This window comes from Hermetia illucens, chromosome 1 (assembly GCF_905115235.1).
Source record: "Hermetia illucens chromosome 1, iHerIll2.2.curated.20191125, whole genome shotgun sequence".
Classification (NCBI taxonomy): domain Eukaryota; kingdom Metazoa; phylum Arthropoda; class Insecta; order Diptera; family Stratiomyidae; genus Hermetia; species Hermetia illucens.
In genome coordinates, this window is record NC_051849.1 from 215,171,758 (window position 1) to 215,198,172 (window position 26,415).

At 45.6% G+C, this 26,415-nt stretch overlaps 1 protein-coding gene across 14 annotated transcripts in view; it reads left to right on the forward strand.

Moving 5' to 3' along the window:
* Positions 1-26,415, forward strand: part of LOC119655867 — a 290,524-nt gene that overhangs the window by 231,767 nt on the left and 32,342 nt on the right. For 5 of the 14 annotated variants that reach the window (XM_038061994.1, XM_038062020.1, XM_038062035.1 and 2 more), the window contains exons 41-77: positions 98-721; positions 802-2,079; positions 8,324-8,647; positions 9,133-9,447; positions 9,512-9,850; positions 9,916-10,218; positions 10,331-10,636; positions 10,700-11,347; positions 11,478-11,792; positions 11,854-12,192; positions 12,766-13,068; positions 13,130-13,435; positions 13,500-14,144; positions 14,371-14,685; positions 14,746-15,087; positions 15,146-15,448; positions 15,504-15,809; positions 15,867-16,511; positions 16,637-16,951; positions 17,020-17,358; positions 17,422-17,724; positions 17,784-18,089; positions 18,146-18,790; positions 18,949-19,263; positions 19,329-19,667; positions 19,858-20,160; positions 20,218-20,523; positions 20,584-21,228; positions 21,515-21,829; positions 21,907-22,245; positions 22,310-22,975; positions 23,034-23,678; positions 24,030-24,344; positions 24,412-24,750; positions 24,812-25,114; positions 25,172-25,477; positions 25,719-26,363. In XM_038061994.1, coding sequence (XP_037917922.1) covers positions 98-721; positions 802-2,079; positions 8,324-8,647; positions 9,133-9,447; positions 9,512-9,850; positions 9,916-10,218; positions 10,331-10,636; positions 10,700-11,347; positions 11,478-11,792; positions 11,854-12,192; positions 12,766-13,068; positions 13,130-13,435; positions 13,500-14,144; positions 14,371-14,685; positions 14,746-15,087; positions 15,146-15,448; positions 15,504-15,809; positions 15,867-16,511; positions 16,637-16,951; positions 17,020-17,358; positions 17,422-17,724; positions 17,784-18,089; positions 18,146-18,790; positions 18,949-19,263; positions 19,329-19,667; positions 19,858-20,160; positions 20,218-20,523; positions 20,584-21,228; positions 21,515-21,829; positions 21,907-22,245; positions 22,310-22,975; positions 23,034-23,678; positions 24,030-24,344; positions 24,412-24,750; positions 24,812-25,114; positions 25,172-25,477; positions 25,719-26,363 — 15,645 coding nt within the window. The remainder of the gene's footprint in view (positions 1-97; positions 722-801; positions 2,080-8,323; positions 8,648-9,132; positions 9,448-9,511; positions 9,851-9,915; positions 10,219-10,330; positions 10,637-10,699; positions 11,348-11,477; positions 11,793-11,853; positions 12,193-12,765; positions 13,069-13,129; positions 13,436-13,499; positions 14,145-14,370; positions 14,686-14,745; positions 15,088-15,145; positions 15,449-15,503; positions 15,810-15,866; positions 16,512-16,636; positions 16,952-17,019; positions 17,359-17,421; positions 17,725-17,783; positions 18,090-18,145; positions 18,791-18,948; positions 19,264-19,328; positions 19,668-19,857; positions 20,161-20,217; positions 20,524-20,583; positions 21,229-21,514; positions 21,830-21,906; positions 22,246-22,309; positions 22,976-23,033; positions 23,679-24,029; positions 24,345-24,411; positions 24,751-24,811; positions 25,115-25,171; positions 25,478-25,718; positions 26,364-26,415) is intronic. The other 9 variants (XM_038062002.1, XM_038062011.1, XM_038062092.1 and 6 more) reach the window with 4 other exon arrangements.

A 26,415-nucleotide genomic window follows, 5' to 3' on the forward strand; every position in this document is an offset into this window, starting at 1 on the left:
TTTCAGTAAAGAGACTATAACCCTGTCCCGACGAAACCTGTCTGGATTTAGTAATGATTCTTGGACTATTTGACGACATCCTTTTTCTATTTTGCAGAGGATGAACCAATCAATCCATGCCAACCATCACCGTGTGGCCCGAATGCCGTTTGCGTCGAACACAACGGAGCTGGATCATGTAAATGCATTGATGAATACCAAGGTAACCCGTACGAAGGCTGCCGACCGGAATGTGTTCTCAGCTCAGATTGTCCAACTGACAAGGCTTGCATCCGCAATAAATGTAAGGACCCATGTCCAGGAATTTGCGGTCAAAATGCTCAGTGCTACGCTGTCAACCATGTACCAAACTGTGTCTGTAACGAAGGATTCTTCGGTGATGCCTTCACTGCTTGTCAACGCATCGTCCAACCTGATATTCCAGTCAAATCGGATCCATGCAATCCATCACCATGTGGTCCTAACAGCAAGTGCCGTGAGGCAAATGGTGTAGCTGTTTGCTCTTGCGTCGATGAATATATTGGCTCACCGCCAAACTGCAGGCCAGAATGCACAGTTAATGCTGAGTGTCCGCAAAATAAGGCATGCCATAAATTCAAATGTGCCAATCCATGCTCAGGAACGTGTGGTCTGAATGCTAAGTGTGAAGTCATCAATCACAATCCGATCTGCAGTTGTCCTCTGGATATGACCGGTGATCCATTCACTCGTTGTTATCCTGGTAAGTAACCTTTAAGTACCTTGTCAGACCAGAGAAATCCTTTGAAAGAAAAGCATGTCTTAAAAACTTTGAACTTTCAGTTCCTGTCCGTGAGGAACCTCCTGCACCAAGACCAGCCAACCCATGCAATCCTTCACCATGTGGACTGTATGCCGAATGCCGACCAATCGGAGATAGCCCATCATGCTCCTGTCTTGCTAACTACATTGGATCACCACCAAATTGTCGACCAGAATGTGTTGTGAACACAGACTGTCCATCGGATCGTGCTTGCATTGCAGAGAAATGCCGCAATCCATGCGAAGGCTCGTGCGGTATCAACTCAGAATGCAGAATTCAAAATCATATCCCGATCTGCATATGCCGCGCAGGATTTACTGGTGATCCATTCAGTCAGTGCGTAGAAATCATCGAAGTAGCGCCAAGCCCAACCCCAACTTTGGACCCATGCAACCCATCGCCTTGTGGAAGCAACGCTCAATGCAATGATGGAATCTGCACTTGTATCCAGGATTACCATGGCGATCCTTACCAAGGATGCCGACCGGAATGTACTTTAAGCACTGATTGTTCGCCAAACAAAGCATGCGTCAACAAACACTGTATCGACCCATGCCCAGGAACATGCGGAGAAGACGCTCAGTGTGATGTCCTGAACCACATCCCGATTTGTACATGTCCACGAGGATACACTGGTGACGCCTTCATCCGCTGTCGCCCAGAAGTAAAACAAGATGTACCAACGGATCCTTGCAAACCATCTCCATGTGGTCCAAATAGCATCTGCCATGCTACCCCTAGCGGTGCAGTTTGTGCCTGCCAGATGGGCATGCTTGGCTCGCCACCATCCTGCAAACCGGAGTGCGTTGTAAGTGCCGAATGCTCCCTCCAACAAGCCTGCATCAACAAGAAGTGCGTCGATCCTTGCCCAGGATCATGCGGTCAAAATGCTCTTTGTCAAGTGATCAACCATAATCCGATTTGTACATGTAATTCCGGTTTTACGGGCGATCCATTCACGCGATGCTACGAAACACCAATCGAACAACCGCGTCCTTCATTGAATCCTTGCATCCCATCGCCGTGCGGTCCAAATTCCGATTGTAAAGTAATCGGTGATAGTCCGGCGTGCTCGTGTCTTAGCTCGTTTATCGGTACCCCGCCAAACTGTCGACCGGAGTGTACAATTAATCCTGAATGTCCTTCGTCGCGAGCCTGTATTAACCAGAAGTGTAGTGATCCTTGTGTTGGTTCTTGTGGCAATAATGCTCGTTGTTCAGTGGCCAATCATATGCCGATTTGTTCATGTGATGAAGGATATACTGGCGATCCCTTCAGCGGATGTGTTCGTATACCAGGTAGGTGATGCATGCTTTTTTTTGAGCCTGTTACAAGAAGACCAGCTAATTTGAAAGTATGTCAGGACTAGCTTAGTATCGCGGTTGAAAAAAGGATCGTGGGGAAGCCAAGGGTAGCTGTCGGGGGGAAGAAATGTTTTGTTCAAAAGTAAAGTGATTGAAATCCAAAATCTCGTGAGGGGAGGGGTCTACTCAATAAAGGATAAGCTTTTAAGGATTTGTCAATCGTTTATTGTTTATTTGAAGAGAAAAGCACCAGAATGTGAAGTAGCTGGGGTGAAGAATGTGATTGATTTTAGGGGGACAAGATTAGTTGTACAAAGGAACATACATTCGACTTCCAGATAATACGGAAAAGGATTCCGGACCTCGTTGTTCTCAGTAAACTGGATGATGAACCAGTCGTCTAGTATCCTAAAATAATCCGAAAGAAACTGAATGGTCAAAAAATACAGACGACCACGGTCTCGTCCAGGTCAGAGGCAACTGATCAGATGCTGTTTCACCTTTGCTTTGTGAGCAGCGTAACTGAGGTAGTTGCTAGATGTTGTCCGCTCTCTCTCTCTCATATTAATCCCCAAACACGTCATGGATGCGAATTATATTCAAAGGAAAAATCGCCTAGTATTTGTGGCCTAATCTAGCCGACTTTGAACTAATTTTTATTTAGAATTGAAGGAGTCCTGAGCCGGCCATTTACTTCATAGTGGGCCGAACTAGCTGGAGAGAAACTTTCTTCCACTTTTCTGGTCCATGGACCCCTCTTTTTTGGGCAAGACCCAAAGTTTAAAAGATGTAGATAACTACGATTTCGTCCAGCGCAGAGGCAACTCTTCAGACGCTGTCTCACCTTTGTCCAGAAAGCAGGCAGAATGTTCTTTTTGCTATGCAATTTGCAGGTTTACCGATGGCCTTACTCTTCGTTGCTGATCTCCAATTCTCCACCTCAGCTTCTTTCCATTTTTTTGGTGCTAGCAGAAACAAGCTTCGCCCCTCTTCTATACAAGTGCCACTTATGGAGTTTTCTGAACTGTTGGCCTCCTTGCTTCTAGCGGGACGTGTACTTCATGCGGACATCGATGTATACTGGAAACTATCATTGATCTCCGTCAATAAATGTCTGAACCAAGTAGAGACCTTAGTGAGGTCCACCTTCAGAGAAATTTTCACCTTCTGGCGGAATCCGCCCAAAGTTTATTTGGGGGCGATGCAGCTCATTGGTTTTGGGACCATAACTAGCTCTGAGGAAACAGGGACTAGTAGATTTTTTTGGACATTCTTAGGAGTCAATTTTAAGATAGATTATTGGAACTTGGCCTCACGCAGCAAACCTTAAGTTGAAACCAACGAGGCTGAGAATTCTTTGATGAATGTTATCAGGAGAACCGAAAGGTGACTTCCCAATTGCAGCACCCAACGCAGCGACCCAAGAGAGGGCTCAGACCCGACCCAATGAAGGATCTGTTTCTAGTTTCCATCGATATCGTCCTGGATAGTTATCTAAACTAGAAATAAGAGCCCTCAAAATAATAACTTTTCACAGCGGCTTGCCGGCGTCCATCAAGGTCCCCCACCATCTTAAATGATGGGGCTGTCATCAACCTAGTTACGGATAGCAGGACCGAATGAAGAAACTTAACTATTTCTGATACGGATTTAGCTTAACCAACATCTACAAGCCGCAGTGCAGAAGATGGTCGGAACAAAAAAAATGCATACCTCGAAAGACGCTGATCGAGAGAGAAGAAAACTGTCAACCTTTTTACCTAAACCCCCACCACTGACCATATAATCCTTATGGCTCGAATACTGAGCCATTCCGCTTCGTTTGACTTACCTTCAAACAAATCAAAGTCAAACAACACGACCACTTATCATTTCAAGGACCTGCCTCCTTCTCGCCTAAACTCACTTAAGCTAAGAAGGTAACAATACCAAGTTGCACTCCGGAGCGGGCAATCCTGCCGGGTCGATTTTCGGTTCTTCTTCTCTTGTTTAGACTATCTTTGCCCTAGGAGTTGGATTTGTCCATCGTGACCGGTTATTTAATGATCATCCCCAGATTATCCGCTTCCAGGGCGATTCCCTAAATCTTCTGCATATTTTCAGAAAGTCGCCCTGTGATCACTTCTTCTTGTCAAAGATGGAAACCTTCGTAAGGCCCTGGTAGGCGGAAGTTTCTTTCATTAAAACGATCCTGCCAGGTCGATTTTCGTTTCTTCTCCTCATGTTTAGACTACCTCTGCCCTAGGGCCTAGCTCTGCCCATCCTGACTGGTTATTTAAGCATCATCCCTAGATTATCTGTTCCTTCTGCATGTTTCCAGAAAGTCGCCCCGTGATCATTTCTTTTTGTGAGAGATGGACACCTTTGAAAGACCCGGTATGCGGAATTTTCTTCCATTAAAGCTGCTTCTTTCGCACACTAGTCTCAGCTAGCTCAGAATGATCTGGAAAAGCATCCAATCCAAAACCATGCAGATACTATCAGCAGCAACCACTGCCTCCTTTGAGAAACTGGCTAAAATGACAGTAGGTCTTCCGATGGCTTCGCTTGTGCTTCTCCTCAGTGTGAGATTATACGTCCACCTACCCTTCGAGGACTCGTCTCACCTGCGTTGCTAACCATTATGCGATCCCCATTTTACCGCATTTTGACGAACTGCGCACATATCCTTACATCTTGTATGCAATGCACTTATTTTCCACATGAGTATATCGACTAGGATCATCCATGCCGCTACCAGCACTGCTTTATCTGATGCTGTTGGATCCCTAAAGCTATCAGACTTTAAACCAAAATTGTTTCGTCCCTACGAGTTTTCAAGCTTTTTTGCCCACGCGCAGGACACGTCTAGTGGAAAGGATCAAACCACTCCACATATGACTAATCTCCGACTGTGCTTCGACCCGATAACATTCGGTAATATTCTTTCAAGTGACGCTGTGAGGCTGGCTTCCTTTTAGTAAGCATCTCTAGGTGCTAGACTATCGCACGTCCACCGGCTTCCACCCTCAGAGTGTCCTTCTTTTTAAAGTCCTTTCCAGGACCGTTTCCATTCTCTCATCATCTAGAGTGATCCTAGCCCATTCCAGCCAAGAATTCATCTCTTTTCCTGTCTGTGTCGCGAAGATCTGCCCAGCCTAGCTTCACCATAGCAATAATGGCCAAGTCATCCTCAGTCCACAGTCAGGCACAGTTGACATTCGCAATATCTTTTGGGGCAGAGAGACTCAACAATCCAATACACATTTCATTCCACTGTAAAGAGGCCAACACCCAACCTTGTGGCATCCCTGCTGTGATGATGTATTCGCTGGGGCCGCCTTCCACCTCTTACCACAAAGTTCTTTCTGAGAGCTGATTCTTGGCTTAAATCGGCAAGTATTCAGGAGTACCTATTTCACTCGATGCGCTTAGAGTTCTGTTCCAGTTTGTCGGAAAATTTTTCTGTTGGCCACGTCCTGGCCTGGTCCCAGGCTTCACTGCCAGCTTTGTTGGGAATTTCATTTAAAACCGGGGCCTAATTGTCGCCGATCCTTCCATATATTTCCCACAGTTCCTACTCGGTAATTGGAGGTGTTACCCATTCAATGGATTGGATCATTGGTTGGCTTTCGTCGTTCTTGTGGTGAGGAAGCAAAATTGCAGCTATTTCTTTAAAAGAGTGTGAGTAAGTCATTTGTGATGATCTTTGCCTCCGTCACCTTTTGTTATCACTCTGTGAGCCCCACGCATAGAATACTTGCCCAACTTTCTTTTCGTAACTTCATTGTGCCCTGTGCCACTGAAAATTTCCAACAGCCTTTCTTTGGTTACTGTGGGCATTACCAGTAAACCTAAAGATCTCTGAGGTCAGCCATCATCCCTTCCTGGGCGAATAATAAACCCTAAATGGTTTGAAGAGAAGGGAGGGGGGGCTATTTTTCCCTACCTACCATCACCTAGGTCGTTCGGCTGGTTCGTGCTAACTCTGCAAACCCACTTGGTGGTCTTTTCAGTTTTGGATGTACAGATCTCCTGCCCTGCAACTCCCCCTCTAGTTCAAAGACAATTGTTTGGCGACTATCTACATTTAAGCCAAATTCTCCTGTCACCTTCAATGGATCACATTAGGTCCAACTATCCAACAGGTTTAAATAAGCGGCTCCTTCCATCTGTTTATTACCAAACCTAGGTTTCATTCCCTCGCAGCGGAGACCAGACCATAATGAATGCCCCATGAACCCCCTCAAGGGGAGACCTTCTGCAACTTTCACCGAGCCAGATTGGATCGCGGGTTCAGGCTTTTCCTTTTTGTCTTCCTCATTTCTGGCGCCTAATTTCAAAGGGTCTTTTGTAAATTTTTCTTTTAGTTGTGGACGCATCGTTGTCCTTTTCCTCCTGCGACTCCGTTAATCCTTCGTTTTTTTTTTAAATCACCTCGTATAACCCCTCATCAGTCCCCTGGAAACAGGTGTAATAGGGGATCTGGCCACTTTTCAAAACGGTCCTCTTATAGCCCATCCATTATGTGACCTAAGTACCAAAGAAGTCATCGTGCTTCCTAGTGGTATGACCCATCTGTATCCTGGAATGTTGGGGAGTCGAAAATGTGTACCTTTGCGGAACCAATCCTGAAAAGTTAAAAAATAAAATGAAACTAGTGAAATTTGTGATTATACGTTTTTAAAAATAACTAGGCTAAGGATAGGAACGCTGGTCTTCTTGTTGACAATATATTTCAGCACAAAAATCCAAAATAGGCCAAATATAATGATCATATTGCTTTAGCCAGCTTGGATGTTTGTGGAAGCACTTATATAGCTTAGATTTGAACGTTTATGCTTGCTCCTTTTATTGGGAGATACAAATTCAATGAAGGATACTCAAAAATTCGGTTTTAAGGGACCAGAAAAGGCCACCTTTGGTACTATAGGTTTTGTTGATCGGCCGATCGATATAAGGCTATAGTGTCAAAGGACCTTTTTTTGGTGCTGCTGGTCCTTGAAAGGGCCAACTTCAGATCTTATCCTCGGAGTACAATTCTCAATAGGAAGCAAGCATATCCGTTCACATCGCCGTTAACTTTAGAACATACGTAGATTTGCCAACATACGCCAACATCAAACTAGCCTTAAGTAGTGCCGATTAACTCGTAAAACGCTGATCCTAATCTGAAATGCTACAACACACACACAATGCAATTAACAAGACTGAAAATCAATAGTGATCTAATCCGTCAGCATATTAAGCACTCGTAGCTAAGGTGAAAAATCATAACTGCCTACTTAGAAATGCAACCCCATTTTGGTCCTCGTATCATTGAAAATACTAGCACACAATCAAAGTTCGTCGTTGGTTTTAAAAAATTTTGTCTTTGTGTATTTGCTTCTGAAAAGGACACTCACCCGTTGTAGTTGAATTAAGTACTTATTAAACCCCACATATCAGATTGCTTCCTCAAGAGTAACAAAAGCCTGTAGCGTTCAAAAAATAACTGCCAAATTATAACCTCAGCCACTACAATTCGAATTGGAACTGCTTAGTACAACTGCCGTAGTTAGGCATCTAATTACATCACAAAAATCACACTTAACAAGCGTGAGCCCTGTCTCCGCAACACTCATACTCAAAGAGCAATAAAATAGTGAAAGTCTCTAACAACCCCATGCCTACCGAAAACTGCACTAATGACCCGAAATCCTGGCGGCCCATATCGTGATAAACGATGTTGCCTGCCAAGAACACGTCCCCGATAATAAGACCAAAGCCCAAACACTTGTGCCACTAAAATCAATTAACTGAAAATGTCCTTTGAATTTAGGACCTAATCGTTGCTTTATCATGCTAACAACAACACGACTAGTAGAACTCGGATGCCGGGGGCATAATGCCTGCAGCAATAACTCAACACCTAATCCAGCACAGAGCGTGCTATGTAAACGCTCTCTACTTGTACTACCACCAAGGCTTAGCGCCAGTAACGCTTGGATGCATTCCAATAACCTCATCTTTGAAGCATCTAAACACCAAACACCCACCAAGGCTTAGCGCCAGTAACGCTTGGATGAATTCCAATAACCTCATCTTTGAAGCATCTAAACACCAAACACCGCTTTATGGTACAGCGAAACAAAACCCTCACCTTGCAATTGGAAAAACTGGGAAAGCCATCATGCCATACCACAAAAAAGTAACCCACTGACCCCAATTTGAAATTGTCAGACCCCAAGCTACCAATCGTCTCTCTTGTCTTTTCCAGAAATCCAGTATGAACATATTCAACCCTGTGAGCCTAATCCATGTGGTTCGAATGCAATATGTCGGGAACAGAATGGCATCGGATCATGTCAATGTATTCCTGATTATTTCGGCGATCCTTATCAAGGATGCAGACCGGAATGTATACAGAATTCCGATTGCCCAACGAACAAAGCCTGCACTGGAAATAAATGTATTGATCCTTGTCCAGGAACTTGTGGACAGAATGCTGATTGTCGCGTTATTAACCATCATCCATCATGTACATGTCGCATTGGATACTCTGGCGATCCATATAGATATTGTCATATAAATCCACCTGAACGTAAGGATATTTTTTTGAAGGATAACCAATGGAATTATAACCCGAGAAGAAATGAAATTTGTGACTCAAACATTATCCTTGTGGCTTGATCAGTCTTCCCTAATTACATTAGCATACTCCAGAGGTGCTACCTCGTGACGTCAGTCACACAGCAGCTTGTCTTTGACATTTCAAGTCATACCTCCTCAGACCCGCAGTTGACTTGACTAATTTATTTTTTGGTCCCATCCTCCGAAGGGTTAGCCCAACCCTTTCTTACCTCCTTTCATCTTTCAGCTCAGAACTGCGATTCCTCTGTTGCCTTGCTGACCAAGCCGCAAGGATGTTGTCCTATTATCGTCAACTATGTTCCTCTTTACTAACATGGAACATCCCTTCCAAAGATCGGCTTGACTTCAAACTCCTCAGTCACAAAATTCATAGCTTCCACACTCTAACCCCTACTCCTCAACAAATCTAAATAATCTCACTTCCTCCTTGCTCAGCGGTTCGCGAAGAACATGTGAATCCTTGTCACCCGTCACCTTGCGGGCCGAACAGTCAATGTCGGGAAGTCAATGAACAAGCGGTATGCTCTTGCCTGCCCACATTCATTGGCTCACCACCGGCTTGTCGTCCTGAATGTGTTATTAGCGGTGAATGCCCATCGGACAAAGCATGTATCAATCAAAGATGTGTCGACCCATGCCCAGGAACTTGCGGTACAAATGCTGAATGTCACGTACGGAATCATAGCCCACTATGCTCCTGTCGCCAAGGATACACTGGCGATGCGTTCACCAGATGCTATCCAATTCCTCGTAAGACAAAATCTAACTCGTCAATAGATTGTGCTTAACGAAATCTCTTTGTACGAATTCTTAGCTCCACCACCGGTTATTGTTCAGGAAGAATACCACGATCCTTGCTCCCCTTCGCCTTGCGGACCAAATGCCCAATGTCGCCAAGTGAATGGAGCACCATCTTGCTCATGTCTACCTGAATATATTGGAGCCCCACCGAATTGCCGACCGGAATGTACCATTAGCGCGGAGTGCTCCAGCAACAAAGCCTGCATTCGTCAAAAATGTATTGACCCTTGCCCTGGATCTTGCGGCCTCAACGCGTTGTGTAACGTTATCAACCACACTCCAACATGTACCTGTCCTGAAAATTACGTCGGTGATCCATTCACACAATGTCGACCTGCACCTCCACCACCTCGTAAGTCCACCAAACTGTTCACCCCAAGGAAAACCTTCTAACCAAACCCATTCATATGTGTACAGCTGAACCAGTCTATGATGACCCTTGCAATCCTTCACCATGTGGATCAAACGCGCAATGCTCAAACGGCATCTGCACATGCATAGCAGAATACCATGGTGATCCTTACACAGGATGTCGACCGGAATGTATTTTGAACTCAGATTGTCCACGTGACCGGGCATGTATCCGCAGCAAATGCGTTGATCCTTGCCCTGGAACATGTGGTTTCAATGCCATCTGTGAGGTTCTGAATCACATCCCTATGTGTCGATGCCCAGAAGGAATGTCAGGATCAGCTTTCATCCAATGCAGTCCAGTACCAAGTAAATGCACCAAACAATTAACCTCCTCGGGGTAGTTACGATTGTCCAGTGCAACTCGTACCTAACCACGAAGAAATTCCCCAAGAAATCGAACTTACAAAACATATTTTAGGACCGGTCATTCGAAACCCATGCCATCCATCGCCATGCGGTCCAAACAGTCAATGCCGCGAAGTGAATCAACAGGCCGTGTGTTCATGTATTCAAGGTTTCGTAGGAAGTCCACCGGATTGTAGGCCAGAATGTACATCGAACTCCGAATGTCCACCAAGCCAGGCTTGTGTTAACCAAAAATGCAGGGATCCTTGCCCTGGTACATGTGGCCTTAACGCTCTTTGCTCAGTTGTTAATCACAATCCGTTCTGCACCTGCCGCGAGAGGTATACCGGAAACCCATTCGCAAGTTGTACTCCGATAGGTAAAACCACATCTTACTCTGCTCAATTTTTATGCCGAAATTGTAACACCATCCAATCAACAGTTGAACCTGTTCATGATGTTGTACCTGCAAACCCTTGTCATCCATCACCTTGTGGTCCCAACTCGCAATGCAAGCCAATAGGAGACACCCCATCATGCTCATGCCTTCCAGATTTCACAGGATCACCACCCAATTGTCGACCAGAATGTGTAACCAGCTCTGAATGCGCCAGCCATTTGGCCTGTATCAATCAGAAATGCAAGGACCCATGTCCTGGGTTGTGTGGAGCAAATGCAGAATGCCGTGTAATAAGCCACACACCGACATGCCTATGTAGCGTAGGCTACACAGGCGATCCATTCACTCAGTGTCTGGTACTAAGGGATCCTGAACCGGAATATATCGACCCTTGCAACCCAAGCCCGTGCGGCGCAAACGCTATTTGTAGAGAACAGCATGGAGCCGGATCCTGTCAATGCATACCCGAACACTTTGGAAATCCATATGAAGGTTGCCGACCAGAATGTATTCTGAACTCCGATTGTCCGTCACATAAAGCCTGCGTAAATAATAAATGCCGCGATCCATGCCCTGGAACGTGTGGCCAAAATGCCGAATGTTATGTCGTGAATCACCTACCATCTTGCAACTGCATCGTGGGATATACCGGCGATCCGTACAGAGTTTGCAGTCCACCGCCACCACAACGTAAGGATAAATAGAAACCTCATTGCCAAAATACCTCGAAAAGAGAACTTTGTTCTGGAAGGATTCTCTCCCTCCAGATCGAGGTTCCATTAACCAGGACAGATCATAATCCCCCTCATTTCCCCCACAGCGGTCTTACAAGAACCTACCAATCCATGTCAGCCCAGCCCATGTGGACCCAATAGCCAATGTAGGGAGTTAAATAACCAAGCTGTCTGTTCATGTCTACCAACATACATTGGAAGCCCGCCTTCATGCCGACCAGAATGCGTCATCAGCTCTGAATGTCCTTACGACAAAGCTTGTGTCAATCAGAAGTGCGTCGATCCTTGCCCCGGGTCATGTGGTTCAAATGCCGAATGTCGAGTACGAAACCACAGCCCATTGTGTTCCTGCAAGATCGGTTTCACGGGCGATGCATTCACAAGATGCTACCCCATACCTCGTAAGCCTCGAAAAAACTGGAATTTCATCGAAATCCGTTCATAATCGGTTTTATTTTGTAGCACCACCACCGGTCATAGAAAAGGAAGAATATCGTAACCCTTGCGTTCCTTCGCCTTGCGGACAGAACGCAGAATGTCGCGATATCAACGGTTCCCCATCGTGCTCCTGCTTGCCAACTTACCTTGGATCTCCACCAAATTGCCGTCCTGAATGTACTGTCAATTCGGATTGTCCTAGTCATCAAGCTTGTATTCGACAAAAATGCATGGACCCTTGTCCAGGATCATGTGGGGTTGGAGCCATCTGCAACGTTCTCAATCACACACCGATTTGTACTTGCCCTGCTGGATACACCGGCGATCCATTCACGATTTGCAATCCAGCACCACCACCACCACGTAGGAAAAAATAAAAAGTCCTTTGGCATGGCTGTTTGAATACGTATGGCTTGAAATCTGGTAGTTGTAGGCGGTTCTCGTGGTTTGACCATAACTTTTCACGCCAGACATCTACTCCATATGTCTGATCATAATTCCAAGACTGAATGGAAGAAAATGAAAGAAGTTTCCTTTCTCGATGACAATATTTTTTTTTTTTGGTTTCATGGATACCGTATTTCGGGAACCAGTTATTCCCTGCGCCAGTGTTAGTTCTTCGGAAATGTTAGGTTCTATTGAGGCCAGTTCTATCTCCTCTGAATTTAGCAGAGATATGCGAGTATATTCACCTCAATAGAGACCACAATTCCAAATGAATCACGTGCTGACAAAGGGAACAACTGGTTCCCGAAATATCGTACTTGGAAAGCTAAAAAGATTTTACTAAGAAGAAGGGAAATTCCTGTCATTTTCCCCTACGGTACCATGATTTTTGTTATATCAGCCTCTGACAGATTTCAATACATCCTTCAAGCCGCCATGTTCACTGGCCGTACCCAAAATCCGCCTTTAATGACTCATTATTCACTTCAGCGGAACCTGTTCATGATGATCCTTGCAACCCCTCTCCATGTGGCGCGAATGCTGTATGCAACAACGGAGTCTGCACATGCATCGCTGAATATCATGGTGATCCTTACACTGGTTGCCGACCGGAATGTACCTTGAATTCAGATTGTCCTCGCGATAAAGCCTGTATCCGAAACAAATGCGTCAATCCATGCCCAGGAACGTGTGGTCACAACGCTATTTGTGATGTAGTTAACCACATACCCATGTGTAGATGTCCTGAAGGAATGTCTGGAAATGCTTTCGTTCAATGCAGCCCAGTTCCACGTAAGATTATCTGAAGCGCGAAAAATATCACCAAGTTGCTATCGTTCATTTGGTTTTGCAGCTCCTGTTGTACAGAACCCTTGTCATCCATCTCCATGTGGTCCGAATAGTCAATGTCGCGAAGTCAACGAACAAGCCGTCTGCTCTTGCATTCAAGGATACATTGGTAGCCCACCAAATTGTAGACCAGAATGTACAACGAACTCAGAATGTCCACCAAGTCAAGCTTGTCTCAATCAGAAATGTCGTGACCCATGTCCAGGAACTTGTGGTGTCAATGCAAGATGTACAGTTGTGAATCACAATCCATTCTGCAACTGTCCAGATCGCCACACAGGAAATCCTTTCATTCGATGCCAGCCTATAGGTAAAACAAACCCAGAGTTAAAGGAAGTGCTAACCCTACTAAGTGATCTACAATTTTTACACAGTGGAACCAGTACATGACGTCATCCCGGTGAATCCTTGTCATCCATCCCCATGCGGACCCAACTCCGAATGCAAACCTATTGGTGATAGTCCGTCCTGTTCATGCCTGGTCGAGTTCATAGGATCCCCGCCTAATTGTCGACCAGAATGTGTAACTAGCTCAGAATGTCCCAGCCATTTGGCATGCATCAATCAAAAATGCAAAGATCCATGTCCTGGACTATGTGGTGCCAATGCTGAATGCCGTGTTCTCAGTCACACCCCGATGTGCATTTGCACGGCAGGATTTACTGGTGATCCATTCTCACAATGTATTCTACAACAACAACCAGAGCCTGAACATATCAACCCGTGCAACCCAAGCCCATGCGGAGCGAATGCTGTTTGTAGGGAACAAAATGGAGCTGGATCGTGTCAATGTCTTCCCGAATATTTTGGAAATCCTTATGAAGGATGTCGACCGGAATGTATTTTGAACTCCGATTGTCCTTCGAACAAGGCCTGCGTACAAAACAAGTGCAAGGATCCTTGTCCAGGAACGTGTGGTCAAAACGCTGAATGCCATGCCGTGAACCATCTGCCGCAATGTAACTGTCTGCCAGGATATGTCGGAGATCCTTACAGATTCTGCAACCTCCCACAACAACGTAAGACACATGAAAGCATCCTTAAACATTTTTTATCTCCATCTATAGGAAGCTAAACCTTCACTATAGTCCTTGCTAAATTCCCGGTTTTAGTGGGATCAGGAGCATGCTTGATTCCGATAACAATTTTGAACAAAAACCCCAAAATCCTGCTCCTGATCTGACTACACCCCCCAATAAACTCTCGGAAAAAGAACAAATATTAAACCGATATAAATTCTCTTAGCGATCGTACACGAATACGTTAATCCTTGCCAACCATCACCATGCGGACCGAACAGCCAATGTCGTGAAATCAACAGCCAAGCAGTCTGCTCATGTCTGCCTGACTATGTAGGAACGCCCCCAGGCTGTCGACCAGAGTGTGTAATCAGCAGTGAATGTCCATTCGACAAAGCCTGTATCAAACAAAAATGCGCTGATCCTTGCCCTGGAACCTGTGGTCAAAATGCTGAATGTCATGTGAGAAACCATAGCCCGTTGTGCTCCTGTAGGCCTGGCTATACAGGAGACGCTTTTAGTGCTTGCTACCGCATTCCTCGTAAGACAAATCATCCTGTTACCTTAAGGAATCCAATGCTGACATTTGTTGAAATTTTAGCCCCACCACCACCTCAAATCGAACACGAACCGTACCGCAATCCTTGCGTCCCATCACCTTGTGGACCAAATTCAGAATGTCGGGATATTAACGGCTCACCATCGTGTACCTGCCTTCCCACCTATCTAGGATCTCCACCGAACTGCCGACCTGAGTGTACAATTAATTCTGAATGTCCTAGTCACCAAGCTTGCATAAACCAGAAGTGCGCCGATCCTTGTCCAGGATCGTGTGGATTTGAAGCAATTTGTAATGTCCTTAATCATATTCCAACTTGCACATGCCCAGCTGGTTATACTGGGGATCCATTCAGGATTTGTAGTCCTGCACCACCGCCACCACGTAAGATCTACCAGTAATAATGGTATGAACCAGTCGTAATAAATAATTTGATCCTCAGCGGAACCTGTTAAGGATGACCCATGCAATCCTTCACCCTGTGGTCCAAATGCTGTCTGCAACAATGGAGTCTGCACTTGTATTGCCGAATACCAAGGAAATCCTTATGTAGAATGCCGACCCGAATGCGTACTCAACTCAGACTGCTCAAGAGACAAGGCATGTATCCGCAATAAATGCGTTGATCCTTGCCCTGGAACTTGTGGCCAGAATGCTTTATGCGACGTAATTAACCACGTTCCGATGTGCCGATGCCCGGCGGGAATGTCAGGAAATGCTTTCGTCCAATGTAGTCCTATACCTCGTAAGACCTCGCTATAAGTTTTGAAGGAACCACGTTTCTAATGAAGTCATTACAGCACCCGCCGTTACAAGACCTTGCGAACCATCCCCTTGCGGACCAAACAGCCAATGTCGGGAGGTCAACCAGCAAGCCGTTTGCTCATGTATTGTTGGGTTCATAGGAAGTCCACCAAACTGCAGGCCTGAATGTACCACCAACTCTGAATGCTCTCTGAACAAGGCTTGTCTCAACCAAAAATGCAAAGATCCTTGCCCAGGAACCTGTGGAATAAACGCCAAATGCAGCGTTGTTAATCACAATCCATTCTGTAGCTGTCCAGAGAAATATTCTGGCAATCCATTTGTCAGCTGTTCTCCTATCAGTACGTAACCAAATAGCATCAAACAACAAATTTATGTAATAACCGAGTTTCTCACAGTACAACCAGTTCAAGACGTCATACCGCAAAATCCTTGCCAACCATCTCCTTGTGGACCGAATGCCGAATGTCGCGCAATTGGAGACTCGCCATCATGCTCTTGTTTGGCCGAATTCATAGGATCCCCACCTAATTGCAGACCAGAATGTATCACAAGCTCTGAATGCTCTAGCCATCTGGCATGTATCAACCAGAAATGCAAAGATCCTTGCCCAGGCTTGTGCGGAGCGAACGCTGAATGTCGCGTCATTAGTCACACCCCTATGTGTATCTGCGCTGCAGGACACACAGGTGATCCGTTCAGCTATTGTAGTGTCCTTCGAGATCCAGAACCGGAACGTATCAATCCATGCAATCCAAATCCTTGCGGACCAAACGCCGTTTGCAAAGAACAAAATGGTGCAGGATCTTGTCAATGTTTGCCTGAATACTTTGGAAACCCATACGAAGGATGTCGACCGGAATGTATTCTAAATTCAGATTGTCCATCGAACAAGGCCTGCATACAGAACAAATGCAAAGATCCATGTCCAGGAACCTGTGGTCAAAACGCGGAATGCCACGTAGTAAACCATTTGCCGTCTTGTGTCTGCATTACAGGATATACTGGTGACCCGTACCGTCTGTGCAGCATCCCACCGCAACGTAAGGATTATATTTTAGTGAATCTAAAGAACTTTGTGTCCCCATTTACGAAAATATGGAGTCTTAAACCTTAGTTTAGGTCTCCTTGAAAATTTCCCAACCTTACCAAAACCTCTTTTTTACAGCGGTCGTTCACGAATATGTCAATCCTTGTCAACCATCGCCCTGCGGTCCTAACAGTCAATGTAGAGAAGTAAACGGTCAAGCTGTATGCTCTTGTCTTCCCACATACGTAGGAAGCCCACCAGCATGCCGACCTGAATGCGTCTTGAGTTCTGAATGTCCTTACGATAAGGCCTGTGTGAACCAGAAATGTGTAGATCCTTGCCCAGGAACGTGCGGACAAAACGCTGAATGTCATGTTCGCAACCACAGTCCGCTCTGTTCTTGCAGGCATGGATACACTGGTGACGCATTCACTAGGTGCTACCCGATACCTCGTAAGATTCTTCTTTGTTAGAGTAGTAGGCAAGAGTCCTTTGACACTTCTTTTATTCAACTATTGTAGCCCCTGCACCGCAAATCGAACATGAGGAATACCGAAACCCATGCGTACCATCTCCATGTGGACCTAATTCAGAATGTCGTGATATCAATGGTAGCCCATCATGCTCTTGTCTGGCAACGTATATAGGAGCACCACCAAACTGTCGTCCTGAATGTACAATCAATGCTGAATGTCCAAGCAATAAGGCTTGTATCCGAGAGAAATGCCAAGATCCATGCCCTGGGTTATGCGGAGTTGGAGCCATTTGTAATGTAATAAACCATACACCAAGCTGTACATGCCCTGCAGGCTTCACTGGAGATCCATTCACTAGCTGCAATCCAGCACTACCACCTCCTCGTAAGAACCGCTAGTGAAATCTTGTGTTCGCGTCTAAGTAACTCCTTTAATTTTTACAAATAGCTGAGCCGGTTCATGACGATCCTTGCAACCCATCACCATGCGGCCCGAACGCCGTTTGCAACGCTGGGGTTTGCACTTGCATACCAGAGTACCAAGGTGATCCTTACGTAGGATGCCGACCAGAGTGTGTTCTAAACTCAGATTGTCCAAGAGATAAGGCTTGTATTCGAAATAAATGTGTAAACCCATGTCCTGGTACCTGTGCTTCGAATGCTATTTGTGATGTCATCAATCACATCCCAATGTGCAGGTGTCCAGTTGGAATGACCGGAAACGCCTTTATCCAGTGTTCTCCTGTACCTCGTAAGTTGTTGTAATGTTAAAAATCTGTCGGAATAACTTCAATGAAAATGTGGTTATAGCGCCTGTTGTCCAAAATCCTTGCCATCCATCGCCTTGTGGACCAAACAGTCAATGTCGCGAAGTAAATCAACAGGCTGTCTGCTCTTGCATCCAAGGATTTATTGGAAGTCCGCCCAATTGTCGACCAGAGTGCACATCGAACGCTGAATGCCCCTTGAGTCAGGCATGTCTGAACCAGAAATGTCGAGATCCTTGCCCAGGAACCTGTGGATTAAACGCCAAATGCACTGTTGTCAATCATAATCCGTTCTGCAGTTGTCCAGAGAGGTACACTGGCAATCCGTTTGTCAGTTGTTCACCAATAAGTAAGACCAACTTCCGAGTCCCATCTTCGTACAGAACCTAACGATTTCTCTCGTAGTCGAACCAATGAAGGATGTTATACCGCAAAACCCATGTCAGCCATCACCATGTGGACCGAATTCTGAGTGTCGCGTCGTGGGAGACTCCCCGTCTTGCTCATGTCTCGCCGATTTCACAGGATCACCACCAAACTGCAAACCCGAGTGTGTCACAAGCTCTGAGTGTCCAAGCCATTTGGCCTGTATTAATCAGAAATGTAAAGACCCTTGTCCGGGACTATGCGGAACCAACGCGGAATGCCGTGTTGTCAGCCATACCCCGATATGTATATGCAGTGCAGGATATACCGGTGATCCATTCACCTATTGCAACATCCAACGAGACCCTGAACCGGAACATATTAACCCATGCAATCCTAGCCCATGTGGAGCAAATGCTATTTGTAGGGAACAAAATGGCGCGGGATCTTGTCAGTGTTTGCCTGAGTATTTCGGAAATCCTTATGAAGGATGCCGACCGGAATGTATCTTGAATTCTGATTGCCCTTCAAATAAGGCATGCGTTCAGAATAAATGCAAGGATCCTTGCCCGGGAACGTGTGGTCAAAACGCCGAATGTCACGTGGTCAACCATTTGCCGACCTGTAATTGCTTCGCTGGTTATACCGGAGATCCATATCGATTCTGTAATTTGCCGCAACAACGTAAGATAATCCAGTTGAATATTTTAGTTTGTAGTTTATGTGATAACCAATTTTTGACCAGACCTTGGCCGCAACTGACTTTAACCTTGATTTTTAGGATGACCTTATTATATGACATACGAAAAACTCAACCCCTTACGCGATTACTCTCATTTTAGCTGTTGTCCATGAATACGTGAACCCATGTCAACCATCACCTTGTGGTCCTAACAGTCAATGTCGCGAGGTTAATGAACAAGCCGTTTGTTCATGCCTCCCCGAGTACATTGGCTCTCCGCCCGCCTGTCGACCTGAATGTGTTCTTAGTAGCGAATGTCCTTACGACAAAGCTTGCATCAATCAAAAATGTAAAGATCCCTGTCCAGGAACCTGTGGAACTAACGCCGAGTGTAGGGTACATAACCATAGTCCGCTCTGCTCTTGCATTCATGGTTATACCGGAGATGCATTCAGTAGATGCTACCCTATTCCTCGTAAGTTAAAGAGTTGAAGAAGTTTATGACCCCTACATACTATTCTATGACCTCTCCTTTTAAAGCTCCCCCACCACCCGTTGTTCATGAAGAATATCGCAACCCGTGCATACCTTCACCATGTGGACCGTATTCTGAGTGCCGTGATATCAACGGTTCACCGTCTTGTTCATGCTTAGCAACCTACATTGGATCGCCACCAAATTGTCGACCGGAGTGTACAATAAACGCTGAATGTCCAAGTAATAAGGCCTGCATCAGAGAGAAGTGTACAGATCCATGCCCTGGCTCTTGCGGATTAGATGCTATTTGCAACGTCATAAACCACACCCCTACATGTACTTGTCCCGCTGGATACACTGGAGATCCATTCACTTTATGTAAAATTGCACCACTGCCACCACGTAAGGATTCTGCACCCAAAACATTTTCACGAACACCTGTGATCCTGATTGACCAAGGTTGAAGGAAAATTTAAAACTTACTTTGATTGGGTTGAAACTGAGGTCACTTGGTCAATCAGATTTGGTCGCAGCTGTTCGCTGAGTACCCCTGCAATATTTATAAATCGTCTATATGATTACCTCAATCTAGCGGAACCAGTTAAGGACGACCCTTGCAATCCATCTCCCTGCGGACCGAATGCTGTCTGCCGTGACGGAGTTTGTACATGCATTCCAGAATACCAAGGCGATCCTTACGCTGGCTGTAGACCGGAATGCATCCTCAATTCAGATTGCCCGAGAAACCGAGCGTGTATCCGCAACAAATGCGTTGATCCATGCCCGGGAACTTGTGCTCCTAATGCAATTTGTGATGTCATCAATCACGTACCGATGTGTAGATGCCCCGATGGAATGTCTGGTAACGCATTTGTCCAGTGCAGTCCAATTCCTCGTAAGATACTCCGATCACAGCTGGGAATAGTCCAATATAAAACCGTACCTTTTTCAGCGCCCGTTATCCAAAACCCTTGTCAGCCGTCACCGTGCGGACCTAACAGTCAGTGCCGAGAGATAAACCAACAGGCCGTATGCTCCTGCATACAAGGATTCATTGGAAGCCCACCGAACTGTAGACCTGAATGTACAACAAACTCTGAGTGCCCACTCAATCAAGCCTGCCTTAACCAAAAATGCCGAGATCCTTGTCCAGGAACCTGCGGTCACAATGCTCGGTGTACTGTGGTCAACCATAATCCATTCTGCACTTGCCCAGACAGATACTCTGGCAACCCATTCGTCAGTTGTTCACCTATAAGTAAATTGATTCATTCTATCGGAAAATTGCACGCCTCTAACCATACTATATCCTGTTTAGTTCAACCAGTTCAAGATGTGGTTCCGCAAAATCCATGCCAACCATCACCATGTGGACCAAATTCAGAATGTCGCGTAATCGGAGACAGTCCATCCTGTTCTTGCCTGGCTGAATTCATAGGAAATCCTCCGAATTGTCGTCCTGAATGTGTAACTAGCTCTGAGTGTGCGAGTCACTTAGCTTGCATCAACCAAAAGTGCAAAGATCCTTGCCCAGGACTGTGTGGATCTAATGCTGAATGCCGGGTCATCAGTCATACCCCGATGTGTATTTGCCTCGTGGGATACACCGGCGATCCATTCACATATTGCAGTATTCAACAAGATCCAATACCAGAATACATAAATCCATGCAACCCAAGTCCATGCGGTGTGAATGCCATTTGCAAAGAACAAGGTAGCGCAGGATCATGTCAATGTTTGCCGGAATACTTTGGAAATCCATACGAAGGATGTCGACCTGAATGCGTGCTGAACTCGGATTGTCCGTCGGATAAGGCATGTGTTCAAAACAAATGCAAAAATCCTTGCCCAGGAACCTGTGGACAGAATGCTGAATGTCATGTTAACAACCACTTGCCGTCGTGTACATGTATTCCAGGATATACCGGAGATCCATACCGATTCTGTAACCTCCCGCCACAACGTAAGATATTTCCCTGCAACCAATAACTTTTTTTTTCTCTGAAGAGGATTGAAGATTCAAAATTGACAAACAAATGTATCTAAAACCAACAACTTTATGAAAATCCTGTTCAGATAAGTCCCAGCCCCCTCAGTACCCTCAAACCAAGGCAGCTGGTCCTTGCTCTCCCTTTTTTGAAATTGGCAACCAGCTGGCTTGACTTCCTTGTAACCCCATGTTCACTAACAAAACCTTTAATTGCAAATACTCCAATGATAAGACCAACCCTTTAATGTTTTCTGCGCAGCTGTCGTTCACGAGTATGTCAATCCTTGTCAACCGTCCCCGTGCGGACCGAACAGTCAATGCAAGGAGATCAACAACCAAGCCGTGTGTTCATGTCTACCGGACTATATCGGAAGTCCACCAGCGTGCAGACCAGAGTGCACCATCAGTAGTGAATGTGCCTACGACAAAGCCTGTGTCAACCACAAATGTGTTGATCCTTGCCCTGGAACTTGTGGAACAAATGCTCAATGCCACGTCCGAAATCACAGTCCGTTATGCTCTTGTAATCCAGGCTTTACTGGAGATGCATTCACTCGTTGTTATCCAATACCTCGTAAGTTTTCTAGATCAACTGAAGTCACTGTACATCCCAAAGGACTACCTAAACTCAACATAATTTCCTTACCCTAGCTCCGCCACCTCCTGTCATTCAGGAAGAATACCATGACCCTTGTATTCCTTCGCCATGTGGACAAAATGCCGAATGCCGAAACATAAATGGAGCCCCATCATGTTCTTGCTTGCCAACTTACATCGGTGCCCCACCAAATTGTCGACCAGAATGTACAATAAACGCGGAATGTCCTAGTAACAAGGCCTGCATCAGAGAGAAATGTACCGATCCTTGTCCTGGATCATGTGGTTTCGCAGCGGTTTGTAACGTCATCAATCATACGCCAACGTGCACATGCTTGGCTGGATATACTGGAGACCCATTCACTATTTGTAACTTGGCACCTCCTCCACCTCGTAAGATTGTTATCTTAGCTTCGCCGAATTATTTCGTCTAAATTGGTATTCTTCCGATATCTAGCTGAACCTGTGAAGGACGATCCTTGCAACCCGTCCCCTTGCGGACCCAATGCTGTATGCAATGATGGTGTTTGCACCTGCATTGCCGAATACCATGGGGACCCTTACTCAGGATGCCGTCCAGAATGCGTATTGAACTCAGATTGTCCCAGAGATAAGGCATGCATTCGCAACAAATGCGTTGATCCATGTCCTGGAACGTGTGCTCCGAATGCCCTATGCGATGTCATCAATCATATTCCGATGTGTAGATGTCCTGATGGAATGTCAGGCAACGCGTTCATACAATGCTCTCCGGTTCCCAGTATGATTTCGATCTATCCTTATCGCGACAGAATTCAAACTAAAACTTTTCTTATAGAACCAGTGATTCAGAATCCTTGCCACCCATCTCCTTGCGGACCGAATAGTGAGTGTCGCGAACATAACCAACAGGCAGTCTGCTCTTGCATACAAGGATACATAGGAAGTCCACCCAATTGTCGACCAGAATGCACCACAAACTCTGAATGTCCATTGAACCTGGCATGTCTCAACCAGAAATGCAGGGATCCTTGCCCTGGAGTCTGTGGTGTTAACGCTAGATGTACGGTTGCAAACCATAGTCCTTACTGCAGCTGTCCAGATCGTCATACAGGAAATCCATTTGTCAGCTGCACACTCATAAGTAAATCTACTTGACCTTCCTATTTTCCATCGAAATAACCAAAATATCATGTCTACAGTTGAGCCAATCCAAGATGCTCCGCCAAAGGATCCATGCCAACCCTCACCTTGTGGACCAAACTCTGAATGTCGCGTTGTAGGTGATTCCCCGTCATGTTCTTGCCTAGCCGAATTCATTGGATCTCCACCGAATTGTCGTCCGGAATGCGTTACTAGCTCTGAATGTGCCAGTCATTTGGCATGCATCAACCAAAAATGCAAAGATCCTTGCCCAGGTGTCTGCGGATCTAATGCTGAGTGTCGCGTGTTCAGCCATACGCCTATGTGTATTTGTCTGGCTGGTTTCACTGGAGATCCATTCACCTATTGTAGCGAACAGCGTCAACCCGAACCGGAACACATCAACCCTTGCAATCCTAGTCCATGTGGGGCAAACGCTATTTGTAGGGAGCAGAATAATGCCGGATCTTGTCAATGTTTGCCTGAATACTTTGGAAATCCATACGAAGGATGCAGACCGGAATGTATTGTGAACTCAGATTGCCCATCGAATAAGGCTTGCATGCAAAATAAGTGTAAAGACCCATGTCCTGGAACGTGTGGTCAAAATGCTGAGTGTCATGTGGTTAATCACTTGCCGTCTTGCAATTGTTTCCCTGGATACACTGGAGATCCGTACAGATATTGTAAAATCCCAGCTGAACGTAAGGATAATCAATGCTATGAAACGTTACTAATACTTTGTTTTAAGTGACTTCCTCCCTGTCTAACTGCCTGTCCAAAACCTTACCTAGTCAATGCGATAATATGTGCCTGGCTTACCCCCGAAACCCAACCATACCAAAAACCCTTCAAAGCTTATATAATCCGCCCAAAAACTAGTCTGTAAACCCTTCTGCATTGCCCTGACCGACAAACTAAACCGCTATATATTTACCTGCAACTCCTCCTCTAATATTGTGCCTGACGCCTCCCCCGCCTTTAAACGCTAAACTAATTCCAACTTTTCGGTGCTGAAATGATAAATATACCTTTTTTGACAAATGTGTCTACAGCGGTGGTCCACGAATATATAAACCCATGCCAACCATCACCCTGTGGTCCCAACAGTCAATGTAAGGAGATTAACGGACAAGCCGTTTGCTCTTGCCTACCCAACTACTTAGGAAGCCCTCCAGCTTGCCGTCCAGAGTGCACCATCAACAGTGAATGTCCTTACGATAAGGCCTGCGTCGATCAGAAATGTGTTGACCCATGCCCGGGAGTTTGTGGAACCAATGCTGTCTGTAATGTACGGAACCATAGTCCTATCTGCTCATGCAAACAAGGCTTCACTGGAGACGCCTTCACTCGTTGTTATCCAATCCCACGTAAGATTGAACCTCGGCCTCCGTTAGGATGAGAAAGAATGTCCTTTCAATTTAACAATTATTACAGCGCCTCCACCAGAAATTGTGCATGAAGAGTACCGAAATCCTTGCGTACCAAACCCTTGTGGCCCTTATTCGGAATGCAGAGATATCAACGGTGCTCCATCGTGTACTTGTTTGGCCAACTACTTCGGTTCTCCTCCAAACTGCCGTCCTGAGTGTGCCATTAACGCCGACTGCCCAAGCAACAAAGCCTGTATCAGAGAAAAGTGTATGGACCCATGTCCAGGATCCTGTGGTGTGGGTGCTATATGCAACGTCATCAACCATACCCCAAGTTGCGCATGTCCTACAGGATATACCGGAGATCCGTTTACAATTTGTAATCTAGCTCCACCGCCACCGAGTAAGACTCCTTTTTTAGAGATCATGTGATACAGATGCTTAACTTTAATATACTTCCCAAGTTGAACCTGTTAAGGACGACCCATGCAATCCCAACCCCTGCGGACCCAATGCCAGATGCGACAACGGCGTCTGCACGTGTATTGCTGAACATCATGGCGATCCATATATTGGTTGCCGACCGGAATGTGTATTAAATTCGGACTGTCCACGAGACAAAGCTTGTATAAGAAATAAATGCGTAGACCCATGTCCTGGAACCTGTGCTCCTACCGCCATTTGTGACGTCATCAACCATATTCCGATGTGTAGATGTCCTGATGGAATGTCAGGAAACGCGTTTATCCAATGTTCTCCAATTCCGCGTAAGAATTTTCATATAGGTAACCATAAGCCAGTCATTTATAAAAATCGTCTTGCAGCACCTGTTAAACAGAATCCTTGCCAACCTTCTCCGTGTGGACCAAACAGCCAGTGTCGCGAAGTGAACCAACAGGCTGTTTGCTCTTGTATACAAGGATTCATCGGAAGTCCTCCGAACTGCCGACCGGAATGCACATCCAACTCAGAGTGTCCATTGAGTCAAGCCTGCTTAAATCAGAAGTGCAGGGATCCTTGTCCGGGAACTTGCGGTCGTAACGCAAGATGTACTGTTGTCAACCATAATCCTTTCTGCACATGTCCTGACAGACACACTGGAAATCCATTCATAAGCTGCACATTAATAAGTAAATCTCTTCCGAATAATGGAACCAAATGAGGCATTTTTTGGCATTTGAAATTATTCCTGAATTGATCAGGACCAACAATTATGATTGGCATCACCAAAATTTTTCAAAAATTAACCTAATAATGTTGGACTGAACAACTCCCTGACTATCTTTATTGCCAGCCAAACAAAGTCTAACGAAGCCTCATTTTGTTCCTTCCCTGAGTAGGTCTAATTTTATAATCTCCCATTTCCCCTAGTTCAACCTGTTCTCGATGAACCACCGAAAAATCCATGTCAACCATCGCCTTGTGGTCCCAACTCAGAATGCAAAGTCATTGGAGACTCACCCTCATGCTCCTGTCTGGCCGAATTTATAGGATCCCCTCCAAACTGCCGACCCGAATGCATCACCAGTTCAGAGTGCGCAAGCCACCTGGCCTGTATTAACCAAAAATGTAAAGATCCTTGCCCAGGACTCTGTGGTACAAACGCTGAATGTCACGTTATAAGCCACACTCCTACATGCGTTTGCACAACTGGTCATACCGGAGATCCATTCAGTTATTGTTCAGTACAACGAGACCCGGAACCGGAGTATATAAACCCATGCAACCCGAGCCCATGTGGCTCAAATGCTGTTTGTCGTGAACAAAACGGTGCAGGATCTTGTCAATGTTTGCCGGAATACTTTGGAAATCCTTACGAAGGATGCCGACCTGAATGTGTTTTGAATACTGATTGTCCTTCGAATAAGGCTTGCGTACAGAACAAATGCAAGGATCCATGTCCGGGTACTTGTGGCCAGAATGCTGAGTGTCATGTAATCAATCATTTGCCTTCGTGTAATTGCTTCGTCGGTTACGAGGGAGATCCTTATAGATTCTGCCATTTGGTCCAGAAACGTAAGATTTGAATGTTACATAATTTAAAAATTGGAAATATTTACTAACCTTG